The sequence below is a fragment of the Falco rusticolus genome, chromosome 3 (genome assembly GCF_015220075.1).
Source record: "Falco rusticolus isolate bFalRus1 chromosome 3, bFalRus1.pri, whole genome shotgun sequence".
Lineage (NCBI taxonomy): Eukaryota > Metazoa > Chordata > Aves > Falconiformes > Falconidae > Falco > Falco rusticolus.
In genome coordinates, this window is record NC_051189.1 from 48,390,029 (window position 1) to 48,412,825 (window position 22,797).

A 22,797-nucleotide genomic window follows, 5' to 3' on the forward strand; every position below is an offset into this window, starting at 1 on the left:
GCTTTAACTATGCAGATATACAAAAGTTGGCAATAAGAAGCTGATGATGTAGTGATTGGTTCCGCATCCTATGTAAATATGTAGCTAGCCAAAAGACCATCATTAGCCCTCTGTGGATTCAGCACTTATAAACTTGATTTGTTAACAAACCATGCACCCTTCCTAGCCTGGCTTTTTTTTTTTTTTTTTTAATCTTCTGGGGTCAGTATTTTTTTTGCATTTTTTTTGGTTTTTAAATATAATTTGAAGTTAGCTGTAGTAACTGCTAAAAATGTAGACCCTTTTGCTTATGCTACAGTTTTACAGCACGGTAGATAAATCCTTTTCCATTTGCACTGGAGAAAGGGAGAACTGAATCATGTGGGTCTTATGTATTTCTCTACTGAGTTGCCTCCAGTGCTTAGAAAAACTGAATACAGCATTCAGCTACAGTCATTGCACACAAAGTGTTTCTCTTAGAGCACCCCAAGTTTGAGGAAAGATGAGTCCTTCGACGGCTTGTGTAGGTCTTAGCATTAAAATGCACTCAGCCAAAGCTCTACATCCAAAGAGATCCAGAGCCTTGGGGCTCAGATCTTTATGGAGTGAGCAGATGGCCATACACGGAAATGTTCTTGGTGTATCTAGGTGTAGGCTGAGAAATTGGAATTTGCTTAGTTTATCTTTGTAGGACACTGACAGCTACAGACAAAAGAAGTGATTATTGCTTCCTAAAAGCTGAAATCACGGCACTGTATTTTCCTTGAAAGAGTTAATGACATCTCAAGCTCCAAAATGCAAAGCACAGAGCAGAGTTCTTTCTACCTGTTTTAGAATAAGTGGTGCTGATGGACCAGACAATGAGCTACACACACCACTTCTGTCTGTGAAAGTGCTTTTCTGTTCACCTGTTCATTTTTCATTATTCATTATTTTTTTTAATTGATTAAAGGGTAGATTTAAATTCCTAAACATTTCCACAAAATCTGGACTGAATAATCCTAACAGGTAATGTTCTTATCTGATCGCTTTGGTTCATTCAAGGCCTGGTCTTGCTCTCCTTACTCACATAAGCAAAGCTATTTAAATAACAGACATGCATTTAAGTAGGGTAAGCACTGTTGTTTTAGCTAAGACTGGACAAGTCACTGTTGGTTTTTTACACAATAGAGCTCCAAGAGGAAGCCTTTAAAAGGATACATTTACAACTGCATTTGCCCACCAGTGTTGTCAGGTCACGACGGATAACACACTAATGCTTGTCCAGTCTTTCCTTGGACATCGTTGCTTTTAATGCCTGAGTAAAGAACGAGTGAAATCTAAGTAGAAGTCTCAGATGCTTTGTTGAAAAATGTGTATTTGTTAGGTAAAAAATTAAATTATTGTGTTTCTGAAGACATTTTTACAGCAAACCTTTACTGCCAGTAAGAAATGGATTGTTTTAAATGTATTCTTTTAATATTTTAATGTATAAAATAGTAGTCTGCAAAACAAAACTATTTAATGGGAAAAATCTCATACATGCAATTGCTAATCAAATCTCTCTTCAACAGCAAAGCATTTTTCAAATCCAGTGAAATTTTCTAATCGACTGCCTAGTGCTAGCGCCCACACACAGAGCCCTTGCCATGCCAACTCTTATAGCTACGGTCAATGTAGTGAAGACACCCACATAGCAGCAGCTGCTGCTATCCTGAACCTTTCCACCCGCTGCAGGGAAGCAGCAGAGATCCTCTCCAACAAACCACAGAGTCTGTCTGCCAAGGTAGGGTAGTCCAAGAACCTGGAGGGTGTGCTAGCTACTGAACTGTGCGAATAAACTGTCTTTCATGTTAGTGACTGCATTAAATCCCCAAAAAGGAGGCTTCTGTTTGCATGCTCTTTTGAAGAGAGACAGAAAAAAATCAGTAATGCAGTGACCAGTTCTGATAAAAATAAATAAATAGCAGGAAATTTGTTGTTAACTCTCTTAATAATTGAACCTTAAATACAAGGGGGGAGTTTTGTGGGAGCAAAAGAGGTTATTTACAAATCTAGCAACAATCTGTGGTGGATAATGAGTTAGATCTGTTTAAAGAGGGAATTTTCCTCCCTCTGAAACCTGTCATAAGTGATCATTTTGGAGCCTGATTTAAAAAAAAAAAATAATGTGATTAATCAAAGTAATATTTTGCTAGCAATGGAACAGGACTACACCTATTGAGTCTGTTGTGTTTGGAGCTCACGACAGTTTGACGAGGTGTAGGGAGGGAAATAACAACTGACTTTGGTAACGTTCTCCTTTCTGCTGGCAAAAGAGGAGAGTCAGGCCCACAGCGTTTGGAGATAGATAATTTGGGCAAGTCTGTCATAATGGAAAGCTGCCTAATATCGTAGATGTTTGTGTGGATTTCATGTTTTGGTTTCTGCTCTGCGTTTCCTCACAGATCTTTATGATTTACAAATGATACTGTGTGAGCTATGAGCCTTATTTTCTGTGCCATTACATAGTATTATATTGCTGATGAAAATAGACGAGATTTTCTTCTGATGACCATGTTTGCGGGAGCAAGGTTGTTTATTGTTTGTATTAAAGTCACACATGCTCCACTGCAATGAAACTTTTGAGAGCTCTGTGTAGATGAGAGTGCCATTACAAGAACTTGAGAAGAAATCACTGGGAAGTGAAAAGAGGTGTATTTATCAAAACACAGAGTAGCTATGTGTGTTTCTGCTGTAGGACTCTGAGTCATGATGTATGCTCCAAAAGACAGATGACCTATTTCTCTGCAAGTCAGGGTCACTCTTACCTTATCTATTTTAGCACCAGGCTCATTCTGGCTAGAGGTGGCTTCCACAGCTGTTGGTCTACAATTTCATTCACCATCACTAAGAGATTAGCTATTATTCTTTGAGTGGAATCATTAATTTTACCACCAGCACAACACCTTGTTAGGTATTCCAAGCCTTGCGCCTTTGCAGAGTGGTATCCCTTTGCTGCCTTTGATTTCTACTTGTGAAATCTTGGATCTTGAAATCAATGTTGAGAGATGGCACGGGGTAAGCTTCTTAAAGTGTGTCCACATACATCCCCTTTATTTTATATATATATATATGACTCAGTCATTATCTGCCCCAAAGACTGCTCACAGAACCTTTCCCAGGTGACAGATCCATCCCTGATATCTGCTGCAAAAAGCTCCTTCCAACAGTCTTCAACAGAGACTTCTTCTAGCAGGGGAATGGAAACTAATGCCAATGGCTGGATTAAATTGCTGCCGCAGCCTTTGGCTGACCTCGGCAATAGACCTTTCTTGCCAGAGAAGAGCAGTAAAGGGACCAGGCATAACCCAAAGATTTTCTCCTCTGTACCTGCTTTGCAGTTGCCAAATCATGGGGAAGGTTTGAATGGAAGTGAACATAACAGTAATGATATGGAAGGGCACTTGGGGCACATAGCTTACTCCTTTTTCACAGCCAGGATTCCAGCCTAAAAGAAAATCACCTGCATACCTTGCTATCTGCCTGCCTCCACTTTTGCCAGACTTTCTGGAGGGCATACTGCTACAAAACATCTGACAGAAGAATCAGAATGAGCTTCTGGCCAGAACACAGGCAAGTAAACCCCAAACCAATTTGGTGGCCAAAACCACACAAAACCCATTTTTATTTGGTTTTTGGCTATTTATGACTTTTATCATACAGGATTCAAACGAAAAATTGTGGAATTAAATCACCAGATTCTCTTCAATGAAGATGCTTTCTTATTTTTAAATATGAAGAAAAAAAAAAGTATATTTTTAAAGAGATTACTCTCTATTTATCAAAGTTTTTGAATTGTTTTGTGGCTGGTATTGACCACAAAGGTAAATGTTTAACTGCTAGAATACCTCACAATTTTTAAGATGATACAAAACATTTCTTGGGACTTTATCAGTGTTTGGACACAGATGATGCAGCATCGACAGATGACTACAGAGTTAGTGATTTCCTTTTTCTATTCTTGGTAGCACGTGCATTCACCAGTTCTGAAAATACCTGTGTGGGGTGGCTGTGTTCAGAGCACCAGAGTCCCAGACTTCTTAGCCCTGCCCCTCACCACATTTCTTTGTTCCTTTGCCTGAGAAAACCTGATTAAAATCCTCCATACTTTAGCAGATCAAAGGTTCTGGTTTGAAAAGGTGTTTGCTCTTGTGTGAGCATCGGGCAGCCTCCCAGCAACCCAAGTAGTGACGCTTTGCAGATGGGAGGCAGTGTAGTGGTAGAGCAAGGACAGTGGGATGGCAGAGGATTTCCTGGACTTGCTGGAAATACTTTCCAAGTTACATATTTGTCAGAGCTGTAAAGATGTGCTTTTAAGTTTTAAAAGCAGAATCTGAACTTCAAACATTTTGAGCTAGTGTCATTTTCTCATATTCACTCAAGGCATGCATATGTCACCTTGCTCAAACAAGTGGGGAGAATATCAAAATATTTTTCAGCAGAAGTTTATTCCCAAAATATTTTTTAATTTGTCTCTCAAGTTTTATTGCTTGATCTTCGGAGTACTGTCCATCTTTTAGTAAGAGCTGAATGTTTTACCTTGTATATTCACCACTTTTCTGTACATATAGAACACTTAAATGAAAAAGTGTTCTATACAACATAGTTCCAAATTTCATTAATTTAATGGATTTTTCAAATGCATATCTCACCTTTTCTACATATCAGATCAAAACAGAGAGTCTAAGCCAAAAAAAAGAAAGGGGAGGGTAGCAAAGGTAGAGAAAACAGATTACACATTAACAGTACCATTGGTAAGAAAACCTACAAAAGACATCTGATGTAAAAAGGTAATTTACGAAATATCAAGATCAAAAATATGAATTTATAAATTAAGCAATTTCAAGAATAAATTTATTCTGAAATGAGAAATAAAATGGATCCTAAGTTTTCTCCATGAATTATCTATCAGCTGCATACAAATTACTAAGATCATCAGATACCTTGATGATACCTTTTTCCAAAATACTTCATACCACATTTATGTTACATTATCTGAGCCATCCAACCTCCACCTGGGACTATAGTAAACTGTTTCCCTGAATATGGTCCCGATCAGCCAATTCTCATGCTGTCTTGTGGTGGCATTTGACTTGCAGTTCACCTAGCTTCATTCAGCTCTCTTTGAAGTCAACAGAAGGACTCCCCTAGAAGGCTTAGCCTACAGTTTCTAGCACAGTGCTAGTCTACATCATCATAGCATCCAGGGATCTTCCCTCTTTACAGCCCTCACCACATTTATGTATCACAGAGGTAGCTGCAAGCAGTACAGTTTATCTGTATCCTTATCACTACTGCTTGCCAAACATTTTGTTGACTGTTTTGGTGTTTTTCCCACCTGTTTAGACAAAATGGCATATGCACATTATGCCTTGAAAGAAAACAAAAAATGACACTTGCTAAAAACGTTTAAAGTTCAAATTCTGTTTTTGAACAAAATTATGTCATCTCTCCATTCTTGGATATTGATGATGGTGATAATTACATCAATTATTTCAACAATGTAGTTAGTAACCAGCACGTTTTTCAGGCAGTCCTTTATTCCAAATAGTGTAAAGCCTAAATACAGGATGAAAAACCAGCCAAGAATATCAGTAGGTACCATCCTGTTATACTGCTGTGCATATTGCTCCTTGAGTACATTCTTGGCTAGCTTTTTTTAATTTGTGAATTGCTCTGGGCTGAAATCGTGACTTCATTCTTGTCTCAGATGTTGCTGGGCAGTTACAAGTTTTCTTATTTTGACCCAAATTAGTATTTTAATTTGCTGCAGAATAAATCATTTGCTTAAATTAAAGTCTGAAGAACTGAGGACCAGATGCACGTATTTTTATTGGCTGGGAGTAGAAAAGATTTTACTCTTTTGGATGAAGTTGAATTAAGAATAGTATTCATACACATGGCAAGATATCAGTTTCAGAGTTACTCCCAATACCAGAACTGAGGAGCTTTTTTGAGCTTTCCAAACTAGACTGAACTGCTAGTAGGAATGCAAAATCATTGATAATTTTGTTTCCTTGGACTTAGTATTAAATTGTATGGCTGATGCCTACCAAAGAATACATAAAACCCCTTATACATAATGATACAATCACCTTAAGGTCACAGGTTTGAAATAAGATTCATGCAGACACAATAATTCACTCTTTCTGAACCAGCTATGAGATAAAGCTTAACTTGCAATCATTACTGAAGACACACTACAGAGTATTAAATATTGTGAGTGATCAGATGGACCAAAAGCATATGAAAAAATGCAGGAGTAATTTGTCACAAAAAAACCCCATCCTTTATTGTCCTAGCTGATGTAGTTCAGTTTTAGACAAGACTTAATAATGTACTAGAAAATACTCTATGATATTTATGTCATAAAACAAAGGAGGCTGAAAAAGCTTGACTTTAATGTACAAAGCACTTGAAGAGGCTAGACACCATTTTTTTTTGTTTACATATTTAAATTAGTCTTCATTTTAGATAGATATTCATAGTAGAGTACTACTTGTACCTTATCTTTTCACCAAATAGATCCTGGATAAAGAAAATATTTTTCTCTCACTTTTTATTGTGGACTCCTTTTTCCAGCAGCTTATAAAATCTGTGGGGATAATTACATCGTCACTGATGTGGGAGTAGATAAGGAGTGACCCAAATTTAATTACCATATCCTCTCACTCTCATTGATTTTTCTTTATTGTTTCAGTGGATTTTTTCCTGGTTTACACCAGTGTAAATGTAAATAAGATCAAAATCAGGCCCCAAAGATTTACACAGCTGCAAACTAATATAGGTTAGGAAATAATAAGATACATTTACATCTTTATTTTGCTCACATTTTAAAGAAGAATCAGAACAGTTTACATTATTTTGGTAACTATATTTTAAATATGTCATGATAAATTGATAAATATAGACCTGTTCACACATGCACTAGAGTTGACAGTAATAAGATCTTGCCTCCATTGAGGAGAACACAGCCTTTACAAGTCTGAGCGAAGCATAGTAAGTGCCATTTTCTGTCAACATGTCATAGCACTGCTCTAGTATGTTTTGTCATTTGCCATTTTTGTGGTTTTAGTTCCATTTTAAAATTAATTTAAAAATAAACATGGTAAAACAAGCAAAGGAGACATATTGAGAGGAGGGTGGGATCAGAGTAGGAAGGAAAAATGGAGCAGTATCTCTGACTATTCTTTGTGCTCTGCCATTTGGAGTTTGCTATGAAGGCAGCAAAGTGATAGCTCTTTTATACCATTCTGAATAAAAAGCCACGTTGTAAACGTGTGATCCATCCTGCAACAGGCAAAAAGGGATTTTTTTTCCATGACTATATTTAATTGTTGTGTGCATCTGTGAGCTCACTTAAACCCCATCTGTACGCTACTTCACAAACACACAACCCAGCATTCCCTGATCAGAATCAGGGACATGTTGGACAACCCAACTTCGTGAATTTCAGGAAAGTGCTGAGGAAGCCTTAAATATACACATTAGTAAATGCTCTTCTTGTCAAACAGAGCTCCTTCTTGTAGCTGATGGTCTCTGTTTCTCAGAGACAATAAATTTCCTGCTATTTTTCTATGTCCAGTTTCACTGAGGAGAGGACCTTGATTGGTTTTGGTCCTTTTTGTTGTTGCTGTTGCCTTCTGAGTAGTTGTTATTTGTCAGTGACAGAGAATCTGCACTATTTATGGGTTTTGCACTATAAAACTACTGCAGCCCAGTCACATGGCTTCCTTTCCTAAGCCATCTGTCACAGAGGTCTGGAATTTTATGTGAATGTTGGTTGTGCAGACTTAACCCAAGTTTTTTTATTATGAAAAATGTCAGCAACTACAATATTTAGCATTTTACTTTACATTGGTCATTAAACTTGATTACTGTAGCTCTGTTTCATTGCTATAGTTACATATCAGCTATGAAGCCAAAAAACACTGGGGCGATCATGGCAGAGCTATATTGTCAGATCCTGGAGTGTGCGCTTGGCACTGATATAGTTAATATCTTGGATTTTTGTAACTAAGGGTTATTAATGCTGGTATGAAAATGTATTTGATATTATACAGATGGCATAAGATGTTGTGGTTACGAAGTTATTATCCAGGATAAGCTGCACTGTCAAATTCAGGGCTTAAAACTATCACAGGAGATTAAACTATTTACTAAAAAGGGCCAGAAAGATATAACCAAAGCGTCTTAGTATGACCATATTAGAAGTGTATTTACTTCCCATAAATATAATAAAACATCTCTCTCTTTAAGCTGTATGATTGAAAATGTGAACTTTGCTATGTTCACCACATTTGCAGGAGAAGCAAATGTAAGAGGAGCCTGAGCTTCTGAGCCGGGAGCAAGCCGATGGCTTGGCAGTGCGTTGGTCTCGGTGGGCATCCCACTTAGGCCCAAGGATACAAAATGGAGGTAGACTGCCTGAGTGAGGAGGATTGTTGGGACATAAATTTTCATCTTCTACCAATGTTTTCCTCCTGATTAAAAAGATTTAATCAGATACATTTTACCTTTAAATGAGTTCCCACTGGCAGTGGTAGAAGACAAGGCTGCCTGAAGGAAGCTTGTGCCTTCAGTGCGGCCAGGGCAGTCATGTCACACTGTCAGCACAGGGGAAGAGTTCCCTGGTTCACCACGACTGTTTTTAAGATCCTTGAGTAAGGATCAGTTTCACTGCCCTATCTCCAACCATTAAACGGTTGACTAACCCTGCCAGCGTCTCATCTCTTCCTAAGAAAGAGGTCTAAGAAAGGTGGAAAAACTTGCCCCCTGGACAAGTTTTCTTGTCTCTTTTCTATTTACAAGAGCTTCTAGGTGATTCACTTGTGCCATAGGTTTAATTTTATATTACTCAAGGTAGGAAGTCTCAATCTGGGTTTATATGACTCTCCCACAGTTATACAGCATCTGACATCTGGCCCAAAATTTCCAAGTGGTATCTGAGCTTTGTGGTGATGCAAATAAAAAACAGTAATGACAAAGACACAGAGTGATGTTAATTACAGCATTCTATCTGTGTTGATCTGTGATGTTGTTATTTATCTCTACAGTCTTGGAATGTTTTCCACCTTATTCAAGGCAACAAACAGAACTAGACTACCAAGTGTTCCTTCAGAAGCCACCTCTTACACCTCTTCCCCTACTTGACTTTAGTAATTGTTGGCAATAAAAGGACTAGTCTTATCCTCATCCTTATATAAATAGTATGTCAATATGCGCTGTTGCATATTGAGCATGAGGGGAATTTTTTTGTTGCTTCCATTAGGAAGCTGCACTTTCTGGAGCTTTTAATCATTCCAAGAAGATGAGTTTGTACTCTTTTTTTTTTTTTTTTTTTTTGTGTGTGTGTGGTCAGGGCAGAACAGTGAGCTTTCCTTCCTTTATTCTTGTACAGCTGAGCAGCACTTGCCCCTTCTTGTGAGCAGGAGCAACTCTGATTGCTTCTCCCAGCCTGGAAAGAGATTTGGGTCTTTCCCCAGACTGCACACCTCCCTGCAATCAGAGGCTGCTTGTTGCTGTACTTCCCAGGTAGCAAAGGCTTTGTTAACTCATGCTGAAGGTCTCCATCAGGAAGAACCTCCTAAAGATCCTGCTGTGGCTGCCAGTCCAATGGTCTTGGTGCAGACCTGTGCCTTAGCGATCTAGTCAAACTATGATTAAGAAAATATGTTATTTCGAGTGATGTACAAAACCCTAGTGAAAATTTCTCATACTGTGCTACTTTTAGGCATATTTCTTTCCCCCTCCTTCTCTCCCCCATAATACAGATGTAATGTTTCCGGGGTGTGGGGGGAAGGGAGGATATGTATTAATAATGCTGTTGATGACCTAAACAATGCATTAATGCTTTTAACTGTGAATTGGGGTCATAGTTCTCTGTAAGAGTGAAAAGATCAAGAAGATTTAAAGCTAAACTTTTTTAAATAAAACTAGATTCAGGGTGTATAGGTTATGGTTTACAGTCATCTTATTTAAATTCTACTTACTATGTTTAAGCTGAGATGCAGGGATACCATTACTGAAGCTACTCTTAAGTCTGCCTAAGAGTTGGACATTAACTGATATAAATCGAAAAGCTGGTTTTAGATTCAGATAAATTTAAATAAAAGCATGCATTTATATTTATCCTTTAAAAGCACCACATGGTTATGTTGCAGCCTCACCACGTCCATATCTAAGCATGTCTCTGTTTCCTGTTGCATGTCAGGGAGCTGAGATAGAAGTGGATGAAAATGGCACTCTGGATTTGAGCATGAAAAAGAACCGAAGCCAAGACAAAGTTATGCCTCTCACTTCTTCCAGCACAGCACTTCCCACTCCTTCCTCTTCTCCTTTCAAAACAAGCAGTATCCTGGTAAATGCAGCCTTCTATCAGGCTCTTTGTGAACAGGAAGGCTGGGATGCACCCATCAACTACAGCAAGACCCATGGCAGGAAAGAAGAAGAAAAAGAGGTATTTTTTCAGTTTCTGAGTGACTTTTTCCCTTGGGAGAGTGGCCATATGATGGTCTTTGGGATGACCAACCTAGTACAATTTAAAGAGAATCAAGTTTCCACAGGTAAGGGTTTGTGAACATTGAGCTAGCTTTAATGGCCTCTCAGATGTGGCATAAAAATCAATACTTACATTGAAAGATCTTGCTCTCAGAGCTTACATGTGAATGTCTATAAGTCTATAAGATAAGGAAATCAAAGATATCCACCATTAGGGACTGTTGTTTGAATTTTATTCTTAATGACTCAGTCCTGTAGCGTATACACCCAAATGGCCTACGGATCACTCAGGAGAAAAAAAAATAAACACCACCAAAATATCAAACCAAGGCAGCTTTTTTCATGCTGAAACAAAAAGTAATTTTTCTACACAAACTCTTTATAATTCTAGATAATTAATTGTCTAAGCATTTAAATACATGCTTAGAACCTTGACTACAATATTCTTTCAGTGGAAAACTTTTTATTTTTCATTTAACATAATTCAAGAAATCTCTGCCAGTGAGTCTTAGAGCTCACTAGTGAGTCCAGTGGTCCAGAAAACAGTCTGAGAGCACAAATTCAGAAATAAAAGTTGTTAGGAATTCCTGAAGGTTTTGAGTACAAGTAACACAAGAGAATATGTACATAATTTCCACCAATTGTGATATTTTTTATCTGATAAGGAAACAGAATGGAAAAACTAGATGAGTATATCAAGGTTATATTCCCTTTTCATCCTGTCCTGGGAAATGAAAAAGCCCTAACTTGAAAATGGAGTTGCAGGAACAAAAATGAACAACTAAAATTTCAGAGAATAATTTTATTTAGTAACTTTCCAGCTTTCATGGCTAGTCTTCTAGACTGCCACTTTGAACTTGACAATTGTCTTGATTGTGATTTTCTTTCAGTTTTGCTCTTTCATGTCTGTTTATTCTATCTTGGCAACAAGGCAGCATAGGCTCCTACGGTCTTTCTTTCTTATTCTTGTTTTGCTGGTGAGTTTGGTTTTATTTTTTCTCTTGAGCCTAGCTGTCAGAATATGGATTGCTTGCATTTTTCTTAAATCAGGAAGGGACCACCAGCACCATAAAGGCTAATCAGATAAAATCTTGGTAATTAACATAGACAAGCCTCAGTGATATCTTTCTCAAACAGACTAAAAGATCTCCCAATATGGATGTTTTATTCAGCTTCAAATACTTTTCCTCTCTGTTTGGTTTTATATATCAAGCAATAGCATTTGAACATTATATTTCTTACAAAAATATCTTGTTCGAAATTCCAAATTGGCACTTCAAGAAGACATAGACAGGGGTAAATTTATTTAGGACTGAAGTAAGGGCATCCAGGTTTCCAATTCCAAAAATACCTGGAAATAAAAGTTAATTAAGTTGTGTAAAGAAAAAAAAACCTGTCATCACTAGGTAGTCTGTTGCAGTGTGACCGCTGAAACAGCTTGCACCACGGAGGAGCATTTCTTGAAGGCTGGGTTGTCTTGAAAAGCCCTTTGCTGTCATCTCTGTGGGGCTGATGATGCTCCTTATCAGAGGAATGACAACAGCATCCCTGTATCAGGGTTTCGGAATGGGTTTGACACGAGGCGGTAGGCTGAGGGCTCAGGCTCTTCCCCATTCATGCCGCATAATGAACAAACTCATCCAGCTTTGAGAGAACTGCCTTGCTGCAGGGGATCAATCGGTGTCGCAGACTTGGCAGGGGGCCTGTCCTGCTGCTCCTCCTCCCTGCTGCCACCGCAACTCCATGGAAGAGCCGTGGCAGGAGCACCTCCACATCCCCCCAGTCCCTGCTTGACCTTTGGAAGGCCGTGACTGGTGGCTGGCTGTTTCCCTGTCCCTTATGGGCACTGGGAGTGGGAGGTATAGGAGGACTACCCAACAGGACATAAAGATCTGTGCTCAGGCACTCTTGCTCCTTGCATTTGGTGCTTTGACACTGTGCAGTTTGTCCCTAATTGAGGATCTGGCCCCAGACCTCTGCTGTGAGATTTTGCCATCCCAGGGAGTGTTGACATGTCCAGTGATCTCAGGGCCAGAGGCTCTGTTTTCAAAATCGAAGACTGGCAGTTATCCTCATGCAAAGAAAATGACTGATTATATCTATTTCTAATTCATTGTTATCTGGTTCATATGCACAACAGTTGCTTAATTTTGGTGGTAATTTCCAGAAAATATTGTCTCTCTCTCTCTCAGCAAAATAGCCTGTCCAGATGCCCCCTTAAAAAAAAAAAATCTGAATTTGGAAAAAGCTCAAAATCTCTCCAAAAGGAAAGCGCTGAGAAATAACTAGAGCTGTCAGTTAGTTCAACTGTCAGTTCTCCAAAGATTTCAGGGCTTAAAAATGTTAAAAGTGCCAGATGCTATTATCTGTTATTCATGTTACCATTATGTTCTGGTCTTTGCTGAAATCAATATAAACTTCCATCTGTACATTAATGGAGTTTCATTGCTTTCTTTCTTTCTGTAGTGTGCATGCATGAATACACACACGCTCTTTGCAGAAAATAGTAGTATTTGGACCGATTGGTGTCATTCTGATTTTTCTTTTACTCGAATTCTTCAGAATTTTAATAACATTTAATTATAAATGCTTTCAAATAGGAAAGGAAAAACCATACATGTGGTTGGACTTGACTAGCTGTGACAATCATCACCTAACAGACCAAAAAGTGGGAAGTGCTAAAGGTGTTTCCCAAAGGATTATCTCTCCCTCTAAAGATGAATAGCTTAAGAAGCATACAAGCCAAGGCATGATGCTTTACACTCAGTCCTAAGTGCAGAGGACCAAAAAATATTTGGTCTTTAGGTCTGACCTACTCATTTCAGACAGAGCAACTCCTTTTGGACCACATGTACGGATGTAAGGTCCTAGAAAGGTATTCCTTTGCCTACACTCCCTTTGCACTGTCTTCCTTTTGCACGTTGTACACATCTGAAGATTTCATGCTGCCTGAATAACACCAAGTGTTCCACAAGGCACTAGGACAATGCTGAAGAAATCACTGGTTTAAATGTCTATATGTCTGCCTCATTCCTGGGAAATATACTAAGGAATGGTAACTAGGAAAGAAACTGTATTACCACTTTGGTCCTTATTAGATTTTTTTTCTTTTTCAAAAGTGCAGTTACTATGGAATTGTAAGGGGGGGTGTGGGTGTGTGTATAGCTATTGGTTTAAAAATAATACAAATCTTAATAATTCAGGAAATTCACAATTAAAATTTGGGAAAAAAAATTATTTCAAAGATAGAAAATTAAAATATTGCAGTTTTAAACCCTCTAGTATCAGCTATACCGGTGGCTGTAGATGTTAATCTTCATCTTTCAATCTTATTTTTGTTAAATAGTTCAGTAAAATATCATTAAATGAAGCTGTGAACTGCAATACTGTAGTATTTTGTCAAGCCTTGCTACACATAATTCCTGATCAATCTTTTCTGTGCAGCAGATATCAGGCAGTGACATGATGATGAAAACACACACACAAGTTTCTGGTCCATCACCAGCAAAAGACTAAGAGATATCTTTCCTTTGAGATAAAGAACACAAGCTATATATATGAAAATCTTAAAACACCCCGCAGCATGAACAGTTATGGTTACTTTTGTTTGCTGCATGTGCATCCTGAGGCACATCACCTACCTCAGGATCCCAGTGGAGTGCCAGAGTGGTCTTTCCACCACTCTTGATTCCAGGCTCCTCTCAGCTATACCTTTGACAAGAAGTGGAAGGGGCTGATGTGTTCCCGTCCTGATACATTGGATCCAGCCCAGGCATACACTAAACTTTTAGAAACACAGTATTGGTCCTCAGTTCAGTGACAGAGATGCAGCCTATTGGAGCTGGTGGTTAGAGAAAAAATGATAAACCAACCTTCTTCAACCTCTATTACATTAAATGGAAATCATTTTACCTCTGTTTTTTGAAGTTGTTTTGACATCTGATCCCTTCTAGCTGTCAACAGAGGGTTACTATCTTGTTGTTAATTTGGGGAGCTTTGGATTTTACAATGACTTACACTGTGACAGTTCCCTGTAGGAGCTTGCATTTATGTCTATATGAGAAAGGCAGGTCTGGAGTTGTGAACAGATAGAGTCAAAAACTCAAATCCCCATTCTGTAGACCGCAATGGCAAAAGCACCCCCATTTGCCTTAAACAGGATTTAACTCAATCTTGGACAACTGTCTTTGATGTTTCTTGAATCTTGAACAAAAATGACACCTATTTTTCCACCTTTTTTTTTTTTTTTTAGCATTTTTGTTTGGAGGATCTTCAACTATTTATTATTTCTGTACTAACATTTTACCAATACCTTTCATTGCTTTTAATTTTCCCTATTACTCCTTATCCAAAGTTTTCCTTTAGAAATAAAATTCTAAAAGCCTGAAATATATCATGGTGTTGTTTTTTTTAAAAAAAAAGAAAAATTGAATTACTTGATAATTACTATGAAAGACTGTTTAGAAAAGCTGAATGTAAGTATTTTTGCTTTCTGTATTCATAGCAGATTAGATTATTCCTAAACAAACTAACACCACAAATGTGGTTGCAAAAGTCAGTAGTAATTGATATAGCAATAATGTGGCATGGTTTCTATATGTATGTGTAGTGTGAGTTTCAGTAGGCAGTAGGTAGCCAGTACCAGAAAGCAGAAGGAAGTCATATTGAGGATCCAGTCTCCAAACAGTCAAAGACGAGCTGCCAGAATTGAGGACCATATGGAAGCTTTTTCAGAAGAAACACCCCTGCAGAGCTTACAAGTCCCGTTAGGCAGAATCTCCATTTTCAGGCCAGATTCTCCTCAGCCCTCTGCTCTGCCTTAACAGCACTGCAGACATCCCTGCCCCTCTGTCCTGGCACATTCATCAGCTGCACAAGCCCAAAGCATCTATGGCACCAGCCCCATGAGTTTAGCAGGAGCTGGGAGCTTCTCCTCTCAACCACAGGCAGAGTTCCTACTCCTACAGACAGTAATCTCTGGGTGATTACTACCTGATATTAGAACAGACTCACAAAACTAACATGAAGCCCAGAAGGGATTAATGGAGATTCAATAATTGATGCTATGGGCTTTGGAGAATTCTTGAATTATACAATATCCACAGAGCATCCCTCTGGAAATGAAATACTTCTCTTTCATAAAAATAATATTAATTGAAGACATTAATTCTCAAAACTATAAACCAAGCTATTTTGAAGTGATCATAGATTTTTTCAGAACACAAATATGTAATTTCCTTTCAGGACTCCAAATTTCCAAAATGTCTTCCCAAGGCAGTGAATGCTCATGGTCCATACCAACCATCAAGCAGCACTGTGGCAGTGATGATTTTAATCTACAAATATTAGAAAACAAGAAATACCCTTAGCAGCCTGCTGCTAAGAAAATTTGAAAGTGGTTTTGTTCTTATGCTTTTTATTTTAAGAATCTGCTCTTTGGATAAGATAACAAGTAACCCCATCCTACAGACCTAAAAAGCTTTGCATTTACATATGCTTATGTAAAAGAGGGGTTTTTCAATTATTATTGTAATTTTGTAATTCACAGTAAAATGGTACTCACCTCAACTGTATACAAGACTCAGTGATGTACAGAAAAAACAAGAACATACTTGCCAAGGTCTTGTTTGGCTCTATATATTCAACAGCTATTTTTATTTTCTCTGTGTACTTTTCTTTGGCTTTTATCACCACTTTATAAAGCAAAACTCAGTTTTCCTCATGTATGGCTTAAACCAGCATCTGCCTTCAGAAATACTTACATAACATTTTTTTTAAATCTGGCTATGAGAACCTGAAACTAGGATGTACTAAACTTTATACATCTCTCTCCATCATTTCTTAAGACACATATCTTCCAAGAGATTTTCTTCTTGCCACAGCAAGTTCTTTGTTGAATATATGGGAGGCCTTGGAAAGAGAAAATTTTTGTCACTTTCTCATCTAATATTTCAGAAAGATCCAGTGAGCTCTCCGGAAAATGTAGAGGAAAAGAAATATCCAGGAGATGTCTCCATACCAAGCCCTAAACCCAAGGTCCATTCAAGAGATCTCAAAAAGGAGCTCATCACGTGAGTCACAAAACCCGCCATGTTTTCCTCTGCCTTGGTAAAGACTGACTACATTGTTGTTCTGAGCGCTGGTTTGGAGTAGATTTGCAGGAGCTAAGCAGGGAGACTTGCATGGCAGTCCACTGCAGGTAGCTAGTTCCCTGGTGTGGGTATACAACGGGCAGACATGAAGTTTGGAGCTGAGACAAGCCAGGATAGGCCTGGGGGTCTGGAGAGATTCATGACTAATGTTATGCTGGGCATCACTCCTCCTTACTCCTCAGACAGGTAGCTAAGAAATGGGTAATAGCTCCTTCTATAAAACACACAGTTTCATAGGATCCTACAGACTGTCTGTGCTAATGTTAATGTATTATTAAATAAACCTTATTTGGACAATCATCATCATAGATCCACTGTTGAGAGCTTGTGTAGAAGTGCTTGGGATTTCTCAGATAGGAACATGTAAAGTTCATAAAAAGATAAAACACAAGGCAGGAACTGCCCCAGGGTTTTCCAACCTGTACACATTCTATGCGTAAATCCTTCATCTGCTTCCTTCAAAGCAGAGTTAGTTACTCTGTCCTGCTGACAATCCAGTGGGTGCACAAGCTCGCACTCTTGGAGAATAAGCTAATACCCTCTTTTCCCAAGTACAGAGACATACTTGCTATGTCCTAAGTTCCAAAACTTTACTGTCTAGACCACAAAGAAATTCTGTTAAATAACATCTTGTTTCAGTTTAGAAAAAATCAGTAAAATTGTCCCATTTTACTTGATCAGCCCTTAACACTAGTTGCTTTTTAAAACCTCATCTAGGCTCTTCATAAAACCCCTTTGGATTCACACCAACACCATTTTGATATCAATAGTCTTTTCACCTTAATAGTCAACTAGGACTTAGTGATCATTTATAGCACTTTTCTTTTTGTCCCAAACCAGAGTAGGTCTCTAGACAAGTGTGCTCCATATCACTTGGTGATGATAGACCATAATGTATCAGTGCAGGCTCGACCATAAATAAATGAATGGTATCCCTTCACCTTGTGTCCTGCTCACCAGACTCGGTGGCACCGAAGCAGTTAGATTCGCCTCTGCCTCTAGAATTTACATTTCCCTGGGGCATGCTGCTGTGAAGAACGATTCTTCCCCCCCCCCCGATGTCGTGCAGTCTGCATATTGTCTACTCACCACATTATATCTGCAGTTGTAGTTCATGACCTAAATTGCTACAGGTCAGGTTTAGTTTGTCTCTTCTAAAACAAATGCGTACAAAAATCACTGAGAGTTTATTTGCTGAAGACTAATGGCTTTTCTTCTGTAATATTTATTCCTTTGTGATATTGACCTGTTTTGAGATGCCTGTAAAATACTTTTCTACTCTCCTAAATAATAATACCCAGAGTATTTAGTAGGGCAATGATCAGCCTACAGTGGTTTTATTGTGTTATTTTCAAACAGTGAGTAGAAATGGTTATCTAAAATGTAGCTGTGCAAAAAATTAAATAAGAAATAGTTTTAATTTATCAGAACTCTATAGATAATGTAAGGATCAGACTGCATTTCTATGACTCCGTTGAGCTTAGAACTTGCACAGAACAATTCAATACAGTTGGCTCCATCATGAGGAAGTTTTTAAAATGACATAAGCACTTGCAGAGAAAAAATTTCTGACATGGTTAGCTCAGTTGCAGCAAACAATTTTATGAATACCACCTCCTAGCATTTGCTTTCTGTTTTGCCACGTTAATTCTTTTGCCTGTAACTGCATTGACCAGGCTGATATGGGCTGTGAAAATGAGGCTGATGTCTTCCTAAGGCTTTTTTACAGATTTGAAAACGTTCCTAGCACTCTACCAGCTCAGAGAAAATAGCCAGGTGAGGATCTCAGGTACCCCTTTTTCATTAGTATGGAGCACTAGCTAAAGTTTTTGTACAGCTGTTTTGTACAGCTTCTGCTTGCCCTTCTTATCCATGGACCCAGTGAAAGAAGCACAGCTCTTTATAAGGTGACTCTAATAAGGTTGGTGTTAGAGTTTTAAAATACTGTAGAAAAATATGTTATTCACCTACTCCTACCCCTCCATGCACAGACTGCATTTCTTGATATCTTTTCCCTCTTGTAGAGGACTGTATCCCAGTTTGATAAATGAGCTCAGTGCCATGACTGCAGAAGGACTGAGGAAAAACAGAAGCTATAACATCTTCTGCAGGTCAAACATACCTCCATCTCTATGCATAAATGAACATACCTGTTCTGCTAAATGTATGACACCTTTGTATCACTTCTCAGTTCAGCTGAGAAACATTTTGGGAAACTTTTGTGCTCATCCTGAACTTCAGCTGTGTGAGCTTGATGTGCTTTTTTTTCTGCAAGCAACCATAACAACTAATTTCTCACTTATGTCAGCAAATAAAGATCGGATGTGTTTCTAAAAAAGGTGCCTTACTTTAGTCAGAAGTTGAGGGAATTATTTTGGAAATTATAGTTCTCTTGTCTGTGTTATACAAGAGGTCAGATCAGAAACTTCAGCCCTAATATTTATGAACAGCTGTCAAAATTTGGTACCGATAATGAAACTGTCTTTTAAGAATGCAACTCATAACCAAAAAAACTGATGCAAAGCATGGTGGTTTCACATTGCATAGATTAAAAAAAAAAAAAAAAATTTTACTTATTTGCATGGTGGAAATAGGAAAACATTGTTTCTTCTATGCTTCAAGTAATAATTGAAAACTAGAAGTGTTGTGTAAGTTTTGCTAGCTTTCTGCAGTGTCATGACAGTTTTAAGATGTGCAATGATGAATGTGATTGCTTTAAGGATCATTATGTAATTCACTGCAGCAAAGGGTGATCTATGTAGCATGTTATACATATTCTAATTTCTCATTGCATTTCCTTTGCATAGCTGTCCAACTCCAGGATGTGATGGCAGCGGCCACGTAACAGGAAACTATGCCTCACACCGGAGGTGAGGAACAACAGGAATCCTAAAGCAGGAAATAGAGCTACTTTTAGCTGTTGTCATCTTTGAATAATTTTATACTAACCATGGATAACCATTCAAAAGTAATTTGCAGAAAATAATCCATGCAGAAATGTGACTGTTTTTTCTAGTTTGTTGTATTTTGTGAAGGTCTGGACTCGATAGACTGATGGAGTTAAGCAACATAGTCTTATTCCTGTAGCTGCATTTCTTGGCTGAGACCTGTAGATAAGTAATTTAGTAAAGTCTGCATTTCCCTTAGTGTACAAGCACTCTCTGTACAGATGCTGGTGCATGAGATTTAAATGAGGTTTCTTCAGATATTTCTATGTATGACTTTGAAGTTCATAGATCTGCTAACATAATCTGAGTATGCTAAGTATTTTCCTCAGAATTGCCAACCTAGGGGTTGAAACAATTATTTCCTGCCTTTCCCTTTGGGAGCAGGATGGAAGAGTTTCTGCTTTTTCCCAGCCACATGGACCAGATGCTTTACCTGCCCTTCATGCAGGCAAGATAAAGGAAGGACACTGTGTACCACTGCCTCCCCACGCAAAGCTTTACAGGGGCTTAGAAACCTTTGGTCTTAACTGTATACCTTTCCAGTAATTTAAGAACCACAGCCTGATATTGACTACTTCTCCTTTGCCAAAAGCAAATATTTGAGGATATTTTTTTTTTCCCTATTATAAGTCATAGATTGTCTGGAGGTTGCTGTTTTAGAGAAAAAAAAAAAGTTCTGTTCTGGTAAAACATTCACATTGGGTTTTTTTCAGTGTTTCTGGGTGCCCATTAGCTGACAAGACATTAAAATCCCTTATGGCTGCTAACTCTCAGGAGCTTAAGTAAGTATTGATAATAGCACAAATGTTATTTATCTTCAATCAACATTTTCCCTATGTTAACGCAGTTGTTCATTTGAATTGCTCTGAGCTACATCAAACCTTTGTTTGAAACTTGAAGTGAATTGGTTTGAAAGCTTTTGAATGAAATAGAGTTTACTTTTCTCCATTTGCTTTTCTTCATTTTTGTACCCCTTCATTTTCATGAATCAACCAGGAGCTGGTGGAAAAAATTGTAAACTCTAGGAGAGATGCTGCTCTCACAGTATTTAGTCAGAGAGAAATAGAAAATATCTAACATGAAAGACTTGTACGGCAAATAACTCAGCCTGATCCAATTAGAATAAATTAGAATTATTTAATTAGAAATAAATCTAGTTAGAAGAAATCTAAAAATGAGACCAGAACTCCCACAAACAATTTTTTACCGTTCACTACTGTATACTATGAGTTTAATGTCACTGAAGCAGACATCAAGTCATATGATTCTGTTCTGGCATAATTCTCACCATGAAATGTCACTTACAAAAGGACTGTGCAGGCTCTGCTATATAGACAGATGTATAGGGACATATGAATATTTCAAAAATCTGTAGTCAAGAGAGGCACTGGCAACCAGTCATCTAGTTATTGAATTGGCTTTGTCAATAAGGATGTGGGGAAGAGGAAAGGATAATTAGAGTTCTTTCATAGCTTTCCCTCTGCAACTTGTAAATTGGATCCCATAATAGATGGCTTGGAAAAACTCATGAATGCATGTAAAAAAGAGAGAACCCCGTGACCGTCCTTTCTGTCCTTTAGGTTCAATCCTAGTCCAGATAGAAGAAAATGAAGTCTGATCATGGCACTATTATGTTGTTCTAACAGTATTAATAGTAAGACTGACTACATTTAGGCTTGAACCAGTGTTTAGTTTCCCCAGTTCAAATGTTACTGGTCTTAAACCCTAATCTGACAACTGGAATTATAAACAAAATGATGAACTGATGTCAGGTATGGAGTTGAACCTACTGGAGATGCAGCAAAATGGCAAAGAAAAGCTATTTATATGGGCAACTGTTCAAAACAGTTCCCAAAACCAGTAGGTAGACTGACAGACTGGCTCAGTACTTCAATTTTTCCATCACTGATTCTCAAAGGTACAAAATTTACATTTAGTTTGTTTTAAAAAGAACAGCACAAGAAGCGAGGAACCAACTTGTGAAAATGCTGACAAATTTGAAATCATTTGCTGAGTCATATATATTTGTCCCTGATTTTGTTGGCTTTCTGCCATGCATAGACACTCACACAAATATTTTGAATAGTTTGTGCTCATGCAGCACCGCTCCCCCCCTGCCCCCCGCCCCATATTCATGTGTGAATAAGGAAATTTGCATACCAATATGGTTATTTTTCCACTAAAGCTTCTAGAGTTTTGGTCATGCCATAAGGAAAGAGGAGCAACAGCATATGACTTAAATGACAAACTGCACACTGTACGACATGTATAATATGTGAGTTGTGAAAGACAAAGTCAAAGTTCACGGACATTTCACAGACAGAAATATGTTGCATAACGCACTTAGCATTTAATTTCAATTAACTAGAAAAAGAGCAAAAATCAAAATCTGTTCACAGACAATTTGCAAAAGGAAAAAGGGCTAAATAAAATCATTTTCCACGAATCTATCACCTTATTTGAGCTTCCTGTAAATGTAATTCAGGTGAAATGTTAAATAAAACTCTGCTTTTGATAAGCATCGGCTAAATGAAATCTCATGTCAAAAACTGCAGTTGTGCTTGCACTGGTGCAGTATAGTGATATCAATAGTTAATTTTACTATTGCTGTGTGAGCAGAGGGCATAAAAGCTCATAGAATCAGGCCGTGAAAGTACCCTCATGTACTTAGGCATGAATATGAAAAAGCTGTGTTTTTCCAAATGTTATTCATGTTTAATTTGCCAGAATCAAGATATGATTTTGGCTTTAATTATGAAACTCTAAGCCAGGCCTCCATGTGATCTACAGTTTGGAAATAAGGAAGATCTGTTCAGAAAGTGAACCTTTGAGTCAGTTTCAAGAACTCTTTTATCTGAGGATTCTTGCTGCACAGAGCAATCTAAGGTGGTTAGATTAAAACATACTAAAGTCAATGATGACTCAAATTTTAAAACTATGAGTTTTTGAGCAATTGTAGTTGTCTACCTAAAGATAAAGCAACCCTCTCAGAGAAGGGAACAAACCAGCAGGTACTCAATGAGCACTTCTAAGAATTTCTGTGTGAAGTCATTGAGAGATTTGTTCTTGCAAAACAAACGAATTGTAAAAGAATCTGTAACCTACATAGACTTGAGAGTTGACATCTTTTAGCTTGAGCTCCTGAGGCCTTTGGCCCTCCAGTGTAAATCTGATTATCTTGGCTCTGCACAGGAATC

The 22,797-nt window shown here is 38.0% G+C and overlaps 1 protein-coding gene across 4 annotated transcripts in view; it reads left to right on the plus strand.

Moving 5' to 3' along the window:
• ST18 (ST18 C2H2C-type zinc finger transcription factor) overlaps positions 1-22,797 on the plus strand; it is a 101,107-nt gene that overhangs the window by 64,822 nt on the left and 13,488 nt on the right. For all 4 annotated transcript variants that reach the window (XR_005103400.1, XM_037381781.1, XM_037381779.1 and 1 more), the window contains exons 11-15: positions 1,533-1,744; positions 10,214-10,459; positions 16,456-16,571; positions 19,460-19,522; positions 20,314-20,382. Coding sequence is in view for 3 of the 4 variants with exons in the window: in XM_037381781.1 (XP_037237678.1) it covers positions 1,533-1,744; positions 10,214-10,459; positions 16,456-16,571; positions 19,460-19,522; positions 20,314-20,382 (706 nt within the window). In the remaining variant the exon portion in view is untranslated. The remainder of the gene's footprint in view (positions 1-1,532; positions 1,745-10,213; positions 10,460-16,455; positions 16,572-19,459; positions 19,523-20,313; positions 20,383-22,797) is intronic.